At 39.8% G+C, this 17,863-nt stretch overlaps 1 protein-coding gene across 5 annotated transcripts in view; it reads right to left on the bottom strand.

Annotated features, from left to right (window-relative positions):
* vegfc (vascular endothelial growth factor c) overlaps positions 1 to 17,863 on the bottom strand; it is a 154,015-nt gene that overhangs the window by 24,192 nt on the left and 111,960 nt on the right. For 4 of the 5 annotated variants that reach the window (XM_040145216.1, XM_040145219.1, XM_040145220.1 and 1 more), the window contains one exon: positions 15,834 to 16,158. In XM_040145216.1, coding sequence (XP_040001150.1) covers positions 15,834 to 16,158 — 325 coding nt within the window. Of the gene's footprint in view, positions 1 to 13,006; positions 14,540 to 15,833; positions 16,159 to 17,863 lie in introns of those variants that run through there. The other variant, XM_040145217.1, reaches the window with a different exon arrangement.

Genomic DNA, 17,863 nt, shown 5'->3' with positions numbered 1-17,863 from the left:
CTTACTCCAATTGAACAATGGTACACGCAGGTAGAGAAGGAGATCCTGGGTCTCACATGGGCCTGTGCATGGTTCCGGGATTTCGTCATAGGAAAACATTACTGCCTGGACACCGACCATAAGCCCCTTATCAACCTACTTGGAGCCCAAGTACTGGATCTTCTGCCATCAAGAATTCACTGCTTCAGGATTAAGATTATGCGCTACACATACTCCACTATGCACATGCCTGGGAATTCACTTTGGACAGGGGACACACGGTCGCACTCACCTGTGAAATTGCGTATGTCCACAGAAGAAATGTAGCTAATGGAGAGCACTAACATCTACGTGGACTGAGTCATGGTAAGCCTACCTGTCAGTTCCACATATATGGAAAACCTGAGAAAGCAGCTAAAAGTTCATAGTGTCTGCTCACATGTTTTGATGTGTGCATGACGGCTTACTGCTGAAAGACACGTGGCAGGTAATACCTTCAGGGAAGCGGAACAACGTGCTAGCCAAACTACACGAAGAACACCAAGGTTTGGGGGAAGTGCAAAGAGTGTGCTTCATCAGTCTGTGTAGTGGAGTGGATTCAGGCTGCATGTGAACATAATGGTGCTCAACTGTGGGACATGCATGCAAGTGCGAAAAAAAACCCCACAGAGCCACTCATACCATCAGTATCCCCTAAAAGACCATGGCAAAAGTTAAGTGCAGGTCTGTTTGAACTGGGAGGTGCTGCTTGTTATCAATTATTCCTCCAGGTATGTTGAGATTGCACACCGATAATTGGTCCATCGATGTCATTGTTCATTTGAATTTGATTTTTGCCCACCATCTTATTCCAGAGGTCCTGATGTCAGATAACTGGCCACAATCTATTGGACAAGCCTTCATTTACTTTGGCGCTTTGTATGGGTCCAGACACATCACCAGCAGCCTGAATTTTCGGCAGAGTAACAGGAAATGAAACAGCCAGTCCAGACCTCGAAAAACCTACTGAAAAAAGCAGAAGACCCCTACCTGGCTCTACTCACCTATAGAGCTACACGTCTCCGGAGTGGTTACAGCCTTGCTCAGCTCGTCTCGAGCCAGCATCTTCACAACACAGTGCAAACCCTTTCCTCTGAGCTGAACCCTGCACTGCCTGAAAGCATCGTATTTGCTTGGAAGGAAAAGGAGAAGGGGATGTCAGATACTGAAAACTACAACAGGCGTGACCCTGCCAAATCTCTCAGTATCTTTTCACCAGGAGAACGGATGGGTAACTGATGCAAAGTCATCTGGAACTGTGCTCCTAAACCACTCCACCGGAAAGGTCTTACTTAGTGGCTCTACCTCAGGGAGTAGTGAGATGCAACCGCCAGCACCTGATGCCTCTACACACACCTGTACGAGAAAGAGGGTCTCCGCCACAGCAACAAACGCCAGAGCCAAATCCTGAGCCGGCTCCCATGTCACCTGCTCTGGTATCCCATGCAGACTCCCAGAACTAGGTCTAGGAGTGCCATAAGGAGAGCCATAATTTAAATTAAGACACTTAACTTGTGAACTGAAAAAAAGAGAACCTGAGAACTGAAAAAGAATATTTGAAAAAAGAAAAGTAAAAACCAATGTAACTGTGGAGAGAAAAGGCTACAAGGTTGTTACAGGTACTCTTCTGTGAAAAAGAGAAAGTGAGCCTATGTCAATATTTATGTTGTTTAGTTCTGAGAACTACAGAAATAATAATCGTTTAAGTACGTTAGATTCAATAATCACTACAATGCCTATGTTAACAATTTTCTTTCTGACTGGATTTAGATAGGAACAGACCCTTTAAACAAAAGGATCAGAATAATCCTCTAAAGTCAAATGAGACAAAGGCAGTCTACCCTTTGTTCTCTAGAAAGGGGAGATGTGGTATTATTGTTTAACAATATGATAATGTTTTTATTGTCTGAAGTAATACAATCAAAAACAGGAAGCCCTATGTATAGGGGCATATAGGTAACTGGTCAGGATATGCAGGGTATTATGAGATATGTGCATCAGGCTGGATTACGTTTTTTTTTTTTTTTTGCAGACCTGCCAGGCTAATAAAGAGGTGCATGTTTAGTTAACAGTTGGTCTCATGTGCAACTTCTTTGCAAACAAGACAAGATTAGTATTGGCCCTCAAAAACTCATATCTGGTTAACCCCAGCACAGAGTCAATGCCTGACTGTCCAATCTTAGAATGATTACACGAGGAGCTTATCCATTGAATTCCAAAGAACATATAAGGCGTTGCAGGGATTGAGCCTTGTTTCACATTCAGTAGCACTTACGCATCTCATCCACACCACAAAGATTATAGGACTGCCGTATAATTCCACTGCTTTTCTGGCTGCACATGGTGGATGACAAAATATTTAGACACGGATACGATGAACCTATGAGACCTATGAACCCATGATGAAATACACAGAGGAGTCAAAAAGACATACACAGTCTATTTGAAACACAGACACTAACACAAGTACCAGATACCAGACACCAGATTCCTACTGCCATGTTATACTCATAAATCACTCTCAAACAGGATCGCAAAGGGTCAAGACTGGAAAGACAGGATGGATGTGTGTGTATGTGTGTGTGTTTCCTCCTGTGCGGGGAAAGGAAATGGTTAAGTGACAGCTAAGAGAAATCATTAGCACATTGAGGTCTTGTATTACACACCAGGAGTGCAATAACTGCCAGACCAGTGCTACACACAGCCACTAACGTTACAATTGTGTTAGTATGTGTGTATGTGTGTGTGTGTGTGTGTGTGTGTGTGTGTGTGTGTGTTTGTGTTAGCAGGGGTTGAGTACCTCAGGATGATGCAACCACTATACCACTGAAATACAAGCAGAACTTTAGCTGAACAATTCCTTAATAATTACAGTGATATACTGTAGAAATCATATGGTAATTACTGTAGTTCATTCATTAAACTAACTGATGCATAAATAAGCTAATGATTTTATGCAAACACACTTGGCTTTACATAACCCTTAACAATATGATGTATTGTTGAAATACAGCAATGACGACTACAAGAATAAGAAAGCATCTTTTTTTTGTAGGGAAATTGTTTGGTTTCTATGTAGTTATAGATATAGAGGCCATGAAACCCTTGTATCAATCCACCGGTTGTTTTTCTGTCACACTCTCAAAGGGTAATACAGTATATACTGTTGCTATCAATGAAAATATTAATGGATTTTGAGATGGATGGCTGGATGAACGGATGGAGAATTAATGGATTAACATACTCACAAATGGATGAATGGATGGAAGGACGTGAAAAAAACACATCTTGACCATCTTTTGGAAATTGAACAGGCTTTCATCTTTGTACTGCAGTTGTAGTTATGGCCTTCTTTTTTTAACTTCTGTTTATTGGAATTTCTGCTCCCCAAAATATCACCCACCCATGCTGCATCTTCCCAAGATGACCAAAACAGTTACATCAAGCACAAATAAATACATGGCAGACATACAACGACCTCTGTTAGATGGCAAGAAATGAGAAAAGAAATAAATTGATAAATTAAAAAAAAAAAAAAGGTTTTAACTAATCTTTATCTTTATAAAATATCTCTTAGTTGGAGACTTAGGTTATGAACTCTCCCAGGTTATGGACTTTCTCTTGGGTTAGGTTATTATAGTAGTTAAGAAAGGCCTCAAGACTCTTTCAAAGTTATTTGCATTTCCCTACAATGTAAGTTTGATTTTTTCAAGCTTTAAGTAAAATATAATCTCTCGATTAGACGTCAAGCTAAGAGAGTAGTAAAGGCAACAACAGTATACATTTCCGTCGCCGAAACTGCATCCTCAGGCCTCAATCCAAATAAGACAGTAATAGGAAGGGGTTCGATTATCATATTATACATGGCGCTAAGGGATTCAAAGACCTTAATCCATAAAGTCTGAAGTCTTGAGCATGACCAGAACATGTGCAATCAGGTTGGCATGCTAGATTTACACTAATCACAGGTGGGATCAGTGTTTGGGCATATCCTTGCCAGTTTTTCCTTAGTGAGATTGAGATGGTGAACCATCTTGAATTGTATTAGTGTGTGCCCAGCACGTGGAGAGGAGTACTGTACTAAGTTAAGAATTAAAGCCCACTGGTCGTCTGCAAAAGACAGGCCTAGATCTTGTTCCCAAATTGTCTTTAGGAGATTGCAGGCCAATAGTGTTAATTACATCATACATCCAGGAGAAGGAACCCTTTTAACTTGCATCAAATCCTAAAGAGCTTTTAGAGGGTTACTTGGGGGTTGCTCTGGGCAAGGTGGTAGCCTTTTTGTAAGAAATACCTAGTCTGCAGGTACTGGGGAAAAATGTGAGCGTTGCAGTGCATACATTTCTGACAGTTGCTCAAATGATCTAAATCCCGCATCCAGATACTCTATAAATCCGTAATGACGTTCCAGTGCCAGGCCTGGAAAGCCAGGTCAGACATAAGGGGGTGAATAGATGGTTTGCAAAAACAGGAGCCTGAAATGAAGCATTCTGCAATACAAAATGTTTGCAAAACTGTACCCATTTCTTTAATGTATGGGCAACTAAAGGATTTTCGAAAGAGCAACCATTAAGTAAAGGGGCAGCGATCAAGGAGGGGAGTTTCAATTTAAAAAATCCCAATTTTACCCAAACAGGAACCTCTGCACCACCATTGACTCACATTATAAAGTTTTTGATATTTCTAGCCCAGTAGTAGAAGAAAGTGAAGCACAGCCGTACCTCCTACGTATTTTGGCCTTTGTAGAAATTATTTATGAATACGTGGGGTCTTACCATCCCATATAAAGCCAGAGAGGGCTTGGTCCAGTGATAAAAAAAAGGTTTTTTAGGCCTGTTAACAATAAATGTAGTGAACGCCAAAGGTGTATGTCCTGCTTGCATTAATTAGAGATGTGAAATTTAGTTTAAATACTTTATCCTGTGAAAGGAGTGAGGTATCACCAACCCGAGATAATTAAAATGAGATGACACTCTCTTGAATGGCAATGCCAAAGCTGGGATATTGAGGGGCGCAGAGTTTACAGGGTAAAGTCCACTGTTTTTTAAGCTCAATTTTTTAGCCTGAAACCTTTCAGATCATTCTAAAAAAGTGAAACAGTGTGAGGTAGTAAAGATGTTGGGTTGGCAATATGCAAAAGGAGGTCACCAGTATAGACAGCTAGTTTATGTGTGGTATCTCAAGTAATCCCTTCTTAGGTCTGGCACTGATGTAGAGGGTCTACAAGGGGCTTAATATTGAGTGCAAAGAGCAGGGGGCTAATTGGACAACCTTGATTAGTGCCTCTATTTAACGGAAATATCTTGAATGTGAGTCATTGGTATGGATAGAAGCTAAGGGGTTGTGCACAGTAGTGTAACCCATGATATACTATACAGTAGTCCTTACCAAAGCCAAAATTTCTCATAGTCATAAATAAGTGTTCCCACTCCACCCGATCAAAAGCTTTCTCGACATCTAAGGATATCGCAAGCTTAAGAACATTTGACCGAGTGTCAGTATAAATAATCAAACAGACTATGAATATTAAAGTATGAATGCTTACCTCTAATAAAGCCCGTTTAGTCAGGCAGTACCAGATCAGGGAGAGCAATGTCTAGCCACCTACCAAGGGACTAAGCAAGGACTTTATAATCCACATTCAGAAGAGAAAATAGCCTATATGATTCACACAGAAGAGGGTCCTTGCACTTTTTATGCAGTGGACAAATAAAGGTCTGATTAGGGGAGATGCCCTGTTGAAAGTATTTCTGTAAACATACACTGTAACAATAGAGCTCCTTTGTGAATTTCTTAAAAAAATTAAACTTGGAACCTGTCTGATCCTTGGGAGTTACCAGATTGTATAGTTATAATGACTTCTGAGACCTCCTCCACGGTCAGGGTGCGGTCAGGTTGCCTTTCCCAGAGTCTTCAAGGGTCAGTAAAATTAAATTCTAAAAAGTCTCTTGGGTACGGATGAATTACACAAAAGTATCATCAGAAAGAAGGAGAGGGTTCAGCGCCATAATTTGCACAGGGCAGGTACATCATGGAAGTCTAAGTCAAAAGACAGAGGGCTGTGGTCGGAAATCACTATGCTATGATGGGCTGGAAGAAGGTATAAGTTTTGCATCTAAAATAAAGTTGACAATTCTAGAAAAGCATGATGAACAGGTGAAAAGAAAGAAAAGGCCAAACCTGTAGCGAAATGTAAAAGGCTCTACCATTTCATTATGTTCAATGAAATTATTAATAGCTGTGGCCATTTTAGATAGATCTCATTCCAATCCTGCACCCCTATGAAGTCTGAGAAGAGAACAAAGATGAAGTCACCCCCAATAACCAGACTATGGTTATTAATATCAGGGATAAGAGAAAAAAAATGAATTAATAAAAGTCATCCCAGTTGGGTGCATATACACTGGCAAAGATAACCCACTTATTCAAAAGCTGACAATAACAAATCTGCAATTTGGTTCGGCAATTATTTTGTTACCTTTAAAGGAAATACTTTTGTGTGTAAGAATGGCTTTGCCTCTATCCTTAGAATCTAACTTTGAGTGAAAAAATTTCCCTACCCAGCTCCTCTGAATTCTTAACATGTGCCCTATGTTAGTGTGTCTCTTGAAGGTGCCAACACTTGTCATGTCCCGTCCTGTCTCACAAGTCATGTTTTCATTTATCTCCATTGCTTAAAGTATTTCCTGATTCATTTTGGTGTCACTGACTTTCCCTCTCATTTCAGATCCCACTTCCTGCTCTCATCTGTTTCCTGCCACTGTGATTGTCTGTCCCACCCTAACGTGTTGCACCTGGGTCTCATTGTCTCCCCTCTGCTAGCGTATTTAGTCTCTGCACTCCCTTTCCTCTGTGCCAGAGTTCCCTTGTAACAAGTTTACCAGCCATCTTCCAAGTATTGAGTTTTCTTGGTTTGTTTTGCCTTTGTTAGTTTTTTTGACCTTGCCTTCGTCTCATCCCTTTTGGTTTTCTCTGCCCGAGTTTTTCTGCCTACCTGAGTAAAGACTCAGATTTTTGGAACCCAGTTTTTGACTCCTGGTTACCAGTTGTTTTAAGTATGAACTGGCCACTATGGACTCAGCCGGATTCAACGTTACAAAGAGAGGCTTACCTCTGTTAGCTCAACGAACATTATGAAGGCTTCCAGTCCTCCATCAGCAGCTGATCAGCTGCAGCAGCTGATAGCCCAGTTGGATTCCTTGGGTTCCATTGTTCAGCCGCCATGAATTCTCCTGCTCCCACTCCATCTCCAGCTGTCAACCCTCCAGACTCTTGCTTCCACTGTTCGCTTCCTTCTGTTCTGCAACTTTCTAGACCAGCAGGAACACCCCTTCTCTACACTTTCCACGACAGACCTGATTCCATAAAGGACGAGCTGATGTCCATTGGACTTGCATTATTTCATCACCCTCGCCATTAAGATTGATAACCACTTAAGGGAATGAGAGAGAGAGATGCAAATATGCATCACCTCCACGACAAACTCAGCTTCCTTTTCGGTCATGCCAGACTCACTCCCGAGGAACAACAGTGGGAGGGCCGATACATCTACTGCTCCCAGTTCGGCCATTTTATGGTATTGTGTCTGGGAAAAGGCCGGGCTCACCAGTGAAAGGGAGGGCACTGGTTTGCCCAACAACTTCCTCTGCATCCTCTCATGCCAGTCAGAATAAATTCTCCCTCTCATTCTGTGTCACAAGGTGTTAGTGGACACTGGTGCAAATGAGCGCTTTATGGGCTGAGGACTAAGAAAGTGAGACTTGTAATTCCTCCTCCTAACTAAATCTTTGGAGGCTAAACGCTTTGGATGGTCACCTCCTTTTGTAGAGTCTCCCGAACCTCCCTTGTGCCAGCCACCCCAAGCCACCTGGACCCTTTGGGTGCCAACCCCTGAGCCTGCTGACGCTGAGTATCCTGATCTGTCCAAAGTTCTTCTCTGCTGCCATTACCTTTTGAGAGGTCTTCAGCAAGTCACACACCACTTGCCTACCTCCTCACCGCAAATATGATTGTACCATTAACCTGCTACCTGGGACCTCGCCACGTAGACACCTCTACTCTCTATCTGCCCACCCACAGAGGGAGGCCATGGAAAATACATATCTGCCTCCTTGAAAGCTGGTTTTATTTGTCCTTCTTCATCATCCACTGGAGCCAGCTTTTTTTTGTGGATAAGAGAGACAAATCACTCTGTGCCTGCATCGACTATCGTGGATTCAACATAACCATTAAGAAGAGATACCCCCTCCCACCTATCTCTTCCACCTTTGAACTGATACCAGGTGCTAAGATCTTTTCCAAGTTAGATCTTATGAATGCTTCTCTGGTGAAGCGCAGAACCTCAAGTACACCTGAACTGCTAAACAGCTCAATGCAAGACGAGCAATTTGGGCACTATTCTTTAATAGAGTAAACTTATTTGTCTTACATCCGGATGCAGTGTCTCGCCAGTTTGACTCTAAATCCTCTAGCTTATCCCCCTCCAACGTTCTGCCTTTCCCTGTGTGGTGGGAACTGTCACATGGGGGATTGAGGAAAGCGTTACAGTGTTTGGTTAACACTCCTGTGCTGGATGGGTGCCCTCCGAACCGGTTGTTTGTACCTGTCTCCCTTTGTTTTCAGGTAATCCACTGGGCCCACACTTCAGTCCTCTCCTGCCATCCATTAAAAGAACCATCTTTGTGATCAAACAGTGCTTCTGTCGGTCCACCATGGAATGAGGTGGGGGAGAATGTGGCTGCCTGTCCAGTGTGCACCCGGGGCAAGACCTCTCGGCATTCTTCTAGTCCTCTGCTCCCTCTGTCTGTGCCCCATCATTCCTGGTCAGACATCTATCTGGACATCACTGGACTCCCCCAGTCAGATTGTAACAGTGGTGGGCTGTTTTTCCAAAAATAGTGCACTTCATTCCATGGCTTAAGTTACCTAAGGTTTTCTTGCTCCATCTTTTCTGTCTACACTGTTTTCCTACAGAAATGATGTCAGACTGGAGTCTGTAGTTCATCTCCCAGTTTTGAAAGACCTTTTGTTCCCTCATCAGAGCCACACTCAATCTCTCCTCCAGATCCCTTCCTCAATTCAATGGACAGACAGAGGATGAATCAGGAGCTGGAGGCCTGCCTTCGCTGCCTCATGTCTAACAATCCCACCACATGGAACAAACACCTCATTTGGGCTGAGTATACGTACAACACCCTACCTTGCTCTGTCTCTCACATTTCCAATGTGACTATGGTTACCACCCACCCTTATTTCTTGAGCTGGAAATCGAAGTTGGTGTGTTGTCAGGTGAGGAGACAGGCCAGACAACAGCTCATCAGAACCTCAGCCCGGTACAAGAAGTTAGCAGACTGTTCCAGCTTCCACATACCAGCCCAGTCAGAGGGTTTGGCTGTCTTCCCAGGACCTTCCTCTCTGGGTTGAGTCACGTAGGTTGGCTCCTCGTTTTGTGGGTCATTTCCCTGTCTCCAAAGTTGTCAGTCCTGTAGCTGTTCATTTCAAGATCACCAGATTCTAGAAAATCTACCCCATCTTCCATGTTGCCAATGTCAAAACTGTAACAGAGCCCTCCGGTCTCTGTATTGAGGTTACCAGTTGTTTCAGCACTTTATTCCTTTTCACAGGGTGGTTTAAAGATTTAACATTCCAAGATATAAAATACACCTTTCTACCTTCTATTCATAACCATACTAGTGATTTCCTAAGTCGCATTGTAAAATTCAGTGCATGATACCAGGGTATAGAATGCAGAACAGATCCAGAGGATCCCCCCCCCCAACACACACACACAAACTAACTAACACACCCATACTAACCAAAACTGTCAGTTACTCTGGTCTTATGCCTTTTAAAGTGTAGAAGAAATATAAGGCAAGTAACAAATCCTACATAGCCATAAATCCACCAGCTATCACTGGCATAGTGTTACATACCATCGTCCGAAGTCATTTTCTTGCATGTTCATTTTCACTTTCAGTTTTGGCACTTTTATGATGTCGTATCCTGATATACATCATCAGGTAAACAAACAATAATTTTAATTATTAGCATAGATTTGTGTCAGTATCGTTTGTGTGAACAGATCGATGATCCAAGTGCAAATGTGTATTCTGTAAATACAAAATACTCTCAACAAATACAAAAAAAAGATTTGTAAACTCAAATAATTCTACACTTGTGGGTTTGCATTTTACTCAGAGTTTTGAGACAAATTTTCTGCCAGTCTGAATGATAACCCGCTTGTATAACTAGATCTTGTATCACTCTACCTTTCATGCTCTTTTTGAGCCTGAAAAGACATAAGGATGCTTGTAGGCAGCCCTCAAGTCCCTAAAGTGGTAGCCTTGTGCTGTTTCTTCAGTTGGCAGTTATCTAGAAACTGAGGACCTGCCTAATCATCCTTTTTTTTTATATTTTTCATTCATTCTTTCAGGTGGGTAAAAGTCTCAAAGCACTTCAGATCTTCCTAATGTAGTTGTAATGTTTGTAATGAAGTGCACCGTATTTAGTTAGGTTACATTGTTTCAGGCTATGTTAACTCTTGTAAGATATGACTGTACCCTGGTTAAGGTTGTTGATAGACTGGCTATTGGTGTCGATTAGTTGTTTTTGAGTTGGTTGTATTGTAATTTTATTGTTCATTGTTAATATGTAGATTAAGCTAAAATAATGTTAGCTAGTAAACTTGCTATGACGACAGTAAACATTCATGTTGTGGGCTGGGGGAACAAAAGCAGGGGATGGGAATTTATACATTGTAAATATGATTAAGATACATAGCAAATAGATCAGATTTCATACCCATCCAACCTGTAAAGAGAGAATTTGTTTCATTTGTTTTACTTAGCATTGTGTTTATTGGAATCATTCAGTCCATTTGTTGTTTTCAGCATAATCAGTGTTCTCTTTAAGTATTATCAGCTGGCAGTTATCTTCATTAGTCCTGTACAGCCACTGAGGGCCAGCCAACTCATCCCCTTTTATTTTTCAATTATTCTTTCTAAATAAACATCTTTTCTAAAAATATGACACTGAGTTTAACGTCTCAATTAATGAGTAACATTCAATGTTATTTATCTGTTTTCTCTTGAAAATCCCTTGAGTCCTAGTGTTTTAAAGGACATTCTGGTGCAGAGGCTTTAACTTTAATTTTTGAGTATAATCCTATATGACCTTCTCTTTTGCAGCTATCACATTTTATTTGATAGAAAATATCCATTCTTCTCAGTTCCCCGTGATGACTTGAACCAACTTTAAAGTGTCACCTCCAGTGACTGCAGGAAACTATAGAAGATGCTTTTGACTGACATCTGGACATCTCTGCACAACCTTTCAATGCTAGTGTAATCAGTAAAAAAATATGAGCTTTCAGATTTAGACATTTTCAGCACAGTATTAAAAAGATGACAACATAACCATTTTATTGTTAAAAAATAATAAAAATTAAATTAAAAAAAATAAGCACATAGCTGTTCATACAACAGAATAAATACAAATTCAAAAAGTAAGTGTACCTACATCTGATTTAGCCCATACAGTCTATGGGCTGACCATTTAAATTTACTGATTTTTCTAGTTTTAATAGTGCATTAAGAAAACTCAGTATACAAAAATCTGGGGAAGTACTGGAAGTAAACAAGCTGCCATTACTGTGGTGGCTTGTGTGAATGTAAGCTGTCCTCAGAAGTGTACGATTTTCTACTTTTACCTTTACTTTCTATGTAACATTACTTTTGGTAACGAATTCTATTAAATTCGGGCCCAACAGTAGTGGCAAACTTCAAATTCGGAAAAAAACTGAATGCGAAATACAAATACACAAGCCTTTACTTCATGAAGAGTCCCTTTCTGAGACCAGATTCCCTGGGCGTGCAGAGGACCAAGATGTTCGCCAGAAGTGCAGAGGAACAAGATGTTTGTCAGAAGTGGATCAAGAGTATTAACAGGACTTTTTTCCCAATAACAAGAGCACGGTAGGTTTTGGTTAACAGAAGTCAAAATCTATTCATCTCATAATGACTAGCATGTAGCTGCCTAGCCTCATATGGTGAAACAAGTAACGTCAGCTAAGTTAACACTGCTGGGCTAACTAAAGTTACAGGGCTAAGACACACTCTAAGGGCTGTGGTGGTCGCACAGAAAAAATTAACTCAATCAAATAACTGTGGCATCATTGTGAAATATAATGTTACTTGCTCCAACTAGGGCAACCTAATGACCACAAAGTAAACATCATTCGGTTGGCATCACAAACAAAACATGGTGTGTGGTGACACATCTTATGTTTACCATGGAAAACTTATTTTCAATAATGTGTAAATTTTATGTCAAAATTTCAATTTATGTCAAAAATCAATTAGCTGAGTTAATTTACAAAATCGATAAACTTTGCAAAACTGTAACGTTATTTCTTTAATGGAATTCAGGGGTATTTTTTCCCATCTCATATTGCTGTGTGATATCAAAAAGATCTGAGTGGAGTATTCAAGTGTGGGTTTTAAGATGATTGGTGCAAAGCAAGTTCTAAGTCATGTAATACAATGTACAGTAATATAGTGTATAGTGTATATACTTTTACTGTACTTGAGGATTTCCATTTTCTGCTACTTTCTATTTCTACTCGATTACAATTCAGAGGCAAAAATTGTACCTTTTACTCCACTACACTTATTTGATAACTTTTGTTACTTGTTACTTTGTATATTCACATTAATAATACAAAATATAATAAACAAATTAATGATGATGTATTATTATAGATTGAGATAAAACTTTATTGATCCCCAAGGGCAAATTTACAAAATATCTCCTTCATCTTTACCAGCTGCAAAATATATCACTAATTATAATCCAATAATATAATATACATTATTCTGAATTGGGCCATTCTGACTAATGAGTGCTTTTACTTTTGGTAATTTAAGTATATTTTGATGCTAATACTTCTGTACTTAAGTCCTTAATGCAAGACCTTTACTTGTAACAGAGTATTTCTACACTGTGGGTGTTACTTTTACTTAAGTGCAAGATCTGAGTACTTCTTCTACCACTGCAGTAATGTAATGGTCCCATTTTTACTGGAGTTACCATAGGATTTATTGATTGCCTCCATGAAATTTCAAATGATTGTTTTTGGTTTTTGGTTTAAATATGTTGTATTGTCATCTGGTAGAGCGATCTGAAAAAAATAAGGCTTCAGAGTTTCAGTACAAATTATCGCCAAGCAACTTGCATCGTAGATTTTACTGAAATATTTGTACAAAGGCCAAAAAATCTTAAGGAAACGATCACAAACATACAGCAACTACAAACATCATAACACCTACAAACTCCCATATTGTATAGCCCCAATGGTTAGTTTAGCGGGTTGTGGATTCACCATCACATGTGTATTGCCTCCAGTCCAGTGACTCTGGCTCTTCCAGCATTTATACGTGGCTGTAAAATAACTCTCTGAGCATGAAGATACAGAAGTGCCTTGCTTGGCAAATATCAGAAACCATGTTGAGCATGCAATTAAAAGTTTGAAATGTTTTACAATTCTGAATAATGTAATTCCTGGTAGGGTAAAAAATGTTGATGACATTGCAAGTATTGTATGGGGCTATGCAATTTGCAAACTCACTTAATTTGGAAGGAAACGGACGTAGAAGAATCATGTCATCTCACAAGGTCACTTCTATACATGAATTATATGAGGTAAAGTTGATCCTCATTAAAGTCGAAATAGTTCACAAACTTTTATTACTCCATGTGCTATTCTGGTAGCTTTTTGTAGCAGATGCTCAAAGTAAACCTTTTTCAGGTGGTAATTGTTTCAATTGTCAACTCTTGGTTGTATGCCACGTCCAGAATAATGTGTTCCTTTGGGATCTATACCATGAACTTAGAATTTGTTTTGTTTGCACAATGCATCACTACTTAATCCTGTTAATAGTAGCCTAACCCTGATGCAATTTCCACAAGAACATATCTTCCACTAATGAGTTTTACATCATATTGTTTGATTCAGTCATTTTAGTAGACTTCCAACATGTGCCTCAAGCTTCTTCAGTGTAGAATACTTAATCTCAAGGATAGTATCTGTGTCAATGATTCCATCAAGGCTGGCACCGAGCTAGTTTTTTTTCTTGTGCACAGCTAGACCTGTAGTCTCCACTGTTTGCCCTGTGGTCTCCTTAAAACATTTTCTAGCCAGAGCTCAGATGTTTGACTGTAACTAGTGACTTTCCAACAAACTTGTGGTGGTCTTTTTTTGGTACTTCAGAAGCCTGCCTACTATTTTTCTCTGGTCTAGCCAAAATGGACAATTATGGCCCTTTCTCTTTGTTTCTATTTTCTCTCTTCCATTTTTCCCATATTGATGAAGTGAAAATAGAACTTTTTGGTTGCAAAGAGCAAAGGTACGTTTTAAGAAAAAAGGATGCAGAATTTCATGAACACCTTTCCAACTGTTAAGCACGGGGGTTGACCGATCATGCTTTGGGAATGCGTTGCAGCCACTGGCACCAGGAACATTTCACTGGCAGAGGGAAGAATGGATTCAATTAAATACCAACAAATTCTGGAAGCAAACATCACACCAGCTGTAAAAAAAAAAGCTGAAGATGAAAAGAGGATGGCTTCTACAACTGGATAATGATCTTAAATACAACACGAAATCCACAGTGGACTACCTCAAGTTGCGCAAGCTGAAGGTTTTGCCATGGTTCTCAAGGAACCCCGACCTAAACATCATCGAAAATCTGTGGCTAGACCTCAAAAGAGCAGTGCATGCAAGATGGCCCAAGAATCTCAGAGAACTAGAAGCCTTTTGCAAGGAAGAATGGGTGAAAATCCACCAAACAAGAACTGAAAGAATTGGCTGGCTAAAAAATGCATTTACAATCTGTGATACTTGAGGGGTGTTACTAAATACTGACCATGCAGGGTGTCCACATTTATGTTTCGGGTCCTTTTCCTTTTTCGTTTTTTTGAAACCGTAAAAAGATGGAAATAAAAAAGTAATCTTGCTTAAAGTGTTAAAGAAATGTGCCATCTTTAACTTCATGCCTTTTGGAAATCAGGTTATCTTTTACTTACTTAGCTATTCACAGTAACAGAAACTTTGATCAGGGGTACCTAAACTTTTTAATGCCACTGTATCAGCAATAGTAGCCCCAGGGTCCAGTGAGCACAGTCCACTACAGGCAGATGAGTAAAGCTGTCTCCCCAAAAACTTAGGTAAGGAACTTTTCCATGAAGGCAGAGGGCTGGTTTCCTTCGATTTTCTCCTCACAGAGCCGTATGAGACAATTCAAGTTATGGGACTCACCTGTCCACATTTTGAATGTGTAATTTGACCAAAGGACAGTTTTTGGCAAACAGTGGTTCAGCATGGAATTATCTAGACTGACTTGTTTTTCTTTTCATTTTTTAAATATTTTGTTTAAAGCGTGAATTAACATGATTAAATTGGGGATTTAAATTTTACAACAATTAAAGCTATTGGTTGGTAACACGACTGTTTCAGCTATTGGTTGTCAACACGACTGTTGTCATAGTGTACTTATCACTCAGTGTGTCTCTGTATTTACTCAGTAGTGGAGTATGTGTTCCTCTCAGACTGTCAAAGAAACAAAAAATCTGTGAAAGTTGGTGAACAAAGTCTTTATGTGCAGTTTGTCCAGTCTTTGTAGGTTTCAGCTAGTCTTCAGTTCTGTCCAAAGTTTATGGCAAAGTTTCTATATCTTTAGGTGCTGGTTGCTCTCCTGCTAAAAGCGGCATTTTAACCACCAAACATTAGATGGTACTGAACCCCGTAAATCCCTCCTTACCTGCATGTAGCTTGATGGAACCTCCGTCCCTTTAGGAAACACTTATTGGGCGACTCATTACATTCACAGGAACACTTTGTTTTATTGAGGGGCTGGTGCCTCGGACATGTCTTGATACACGTGCACTGACAGGTCTCCGTGTTAAAGACGTGGTTAAGTGGGCAGGAGGGAGCGGGCGGGACGTTGCAAACACACTGGCAGGTATTACGGTTGAGATGTCGGTTAGGGCCACAGTCTTGAGTTTGATCCCCACGCCAACACACACACTGACAGGTCTCCACATCAAGTTCCTTATCTGGGCCGCACACATCTGATGAAAATATGTCTGTAGAGAGGGAAGGAGAGTTATCAATAAACCCAAGACTTAATCTCTTAAACATGCAGTTTTGTTAAGGGCTTCTGCAGAATGAAACAAGTAGCCAAACAGTATTAGAGAATCGTGCTTACACGTTCAAGAAACAAATGCAGATGTCACTGGAGTATATGACTGAATATACACATTTTGCTAAGAGAAACTATAAAAACAAATATATGAGCTGGACTGGTATTAATTTTTAAATACATGTATGCCGCATATATACAGTATAATAAGTATAATCTCACTAACATATATGAAGATAGGGTTGCTAATTGAAAAGCAAGGGTTACAGATGTGGTTATTTGCTGCTGTAAATTTCAAGAAAACAAACTGATAAACTACGCAAAATACTTTTGTAAATGTTGGCTATTATTGAAAATGTTACACAACTACATATAAAAACTGTGCGCGTGACAGTTGTTTGAGAACACTGATATACTATGAGAAATTCCTGAGATGGAGTTTTCAGGATTTTCACTCTTTCCTCAGGGATAGCACAGATGGTTCTCTTTCAATACTGGCAAATCAGCTTCCAGCTAAAAAAACACAGGGAGACAGAGCAACGTTGCATCTGCTAAATGGATGTTCGGACTGTTCTATACTCACAAAACATACTACAGTATGTCTGAGTTTGTGTTTCTACAGATGAAGAAACATAGATAACAAAGACAAAATGCTATGTGCTTACATAGAATGTGCTTACACAGACTTTAACAACCTAAATCATTGTAGTGGAACTTTATTTCCCCCCGAGAAGGACTGTTTTTAGGCTGATAATAATCTCTTCACTACACAATATAATGTATGAAGAAGTGTCAGAGGATGACCCTTTTGATAGACATCTCCCTCAAATTAATATTTTTTGGCCTCAAATTACTATTAAAATCTTTTTTTTATTATTAAATAATTAAAATAGAAATAATTAGTAATTCATACCCTGAAATTACTTTCTAATTTTCTATTTTAAATTTTTTAATTCCAGCCAGGATGATATCTGAAATACCATCACAATTTTGGTGGTGATAACATCACACTGTGTTTTACTGCCATCACCAGAAATATATCCACATTTCCAAAATCAAATGAATACTGCAATGGATCCAAACAAGAGTCAAGGGGACAAGCACAAATGAAAAGAAGGCAATAATTATGCTATTGTAGCATCCAATCTTGAGACTCTCTGAAGACAGTAACTTGAAAACATATATTTCTGTAAATGTTAACTACATTTATTGCATTACATATTGATAAAATGTTGAACACACCAAAACTCACCCGCTTCTCCAAAACTGACCCAACTATCCATAATTTACATCCTTGATTAAATGAGTAATTTGAGGTAACAAAATTATGTAATTGAAGATAAAAAATTACATAATTTAGGCTACAATATGCAAGTTCTGGAAATCAAGCTGACACTATCATGAAACTCAAAAGCAAACCACTCCACTCTTCCTACCCATCCCTCTCCCTGCTCTGTTACGCTCTTCTCAGCACACCACCTCAATCCTCTTAATGTTTGGTGTCTCAGCTAATGAAGGAATCAAGAGCTTGATAGCCTGTGAGTCAGCCAAAGCAACGTCTTCATCAGTTAAAACTGGCTTGAAGCCTGTGATCACATATTGAACAGCTGTGAGCTCCAGCCCCTGACTTTGGCCTTTTACTGATTGGT

This window comes from Xiphias gladius, chromosome 15 (genome assembly GCF_016859285.1).
Source record: "Xiphias gladius isolate SHS-SW01 ecotype Sanya breed wild chromosome 15, ASM1685928v1, whole genome shotgun sequence".
Lineage (NCBI taxonomy): Eukaryota > Metazoa > Chordata > Actinopteri > Istiophoriformes > Xiphiidae > Xiphias > Xiphias gladius.
This window is presented reverse-complemented; position numbering and strand designations above follow the sequence as displayed.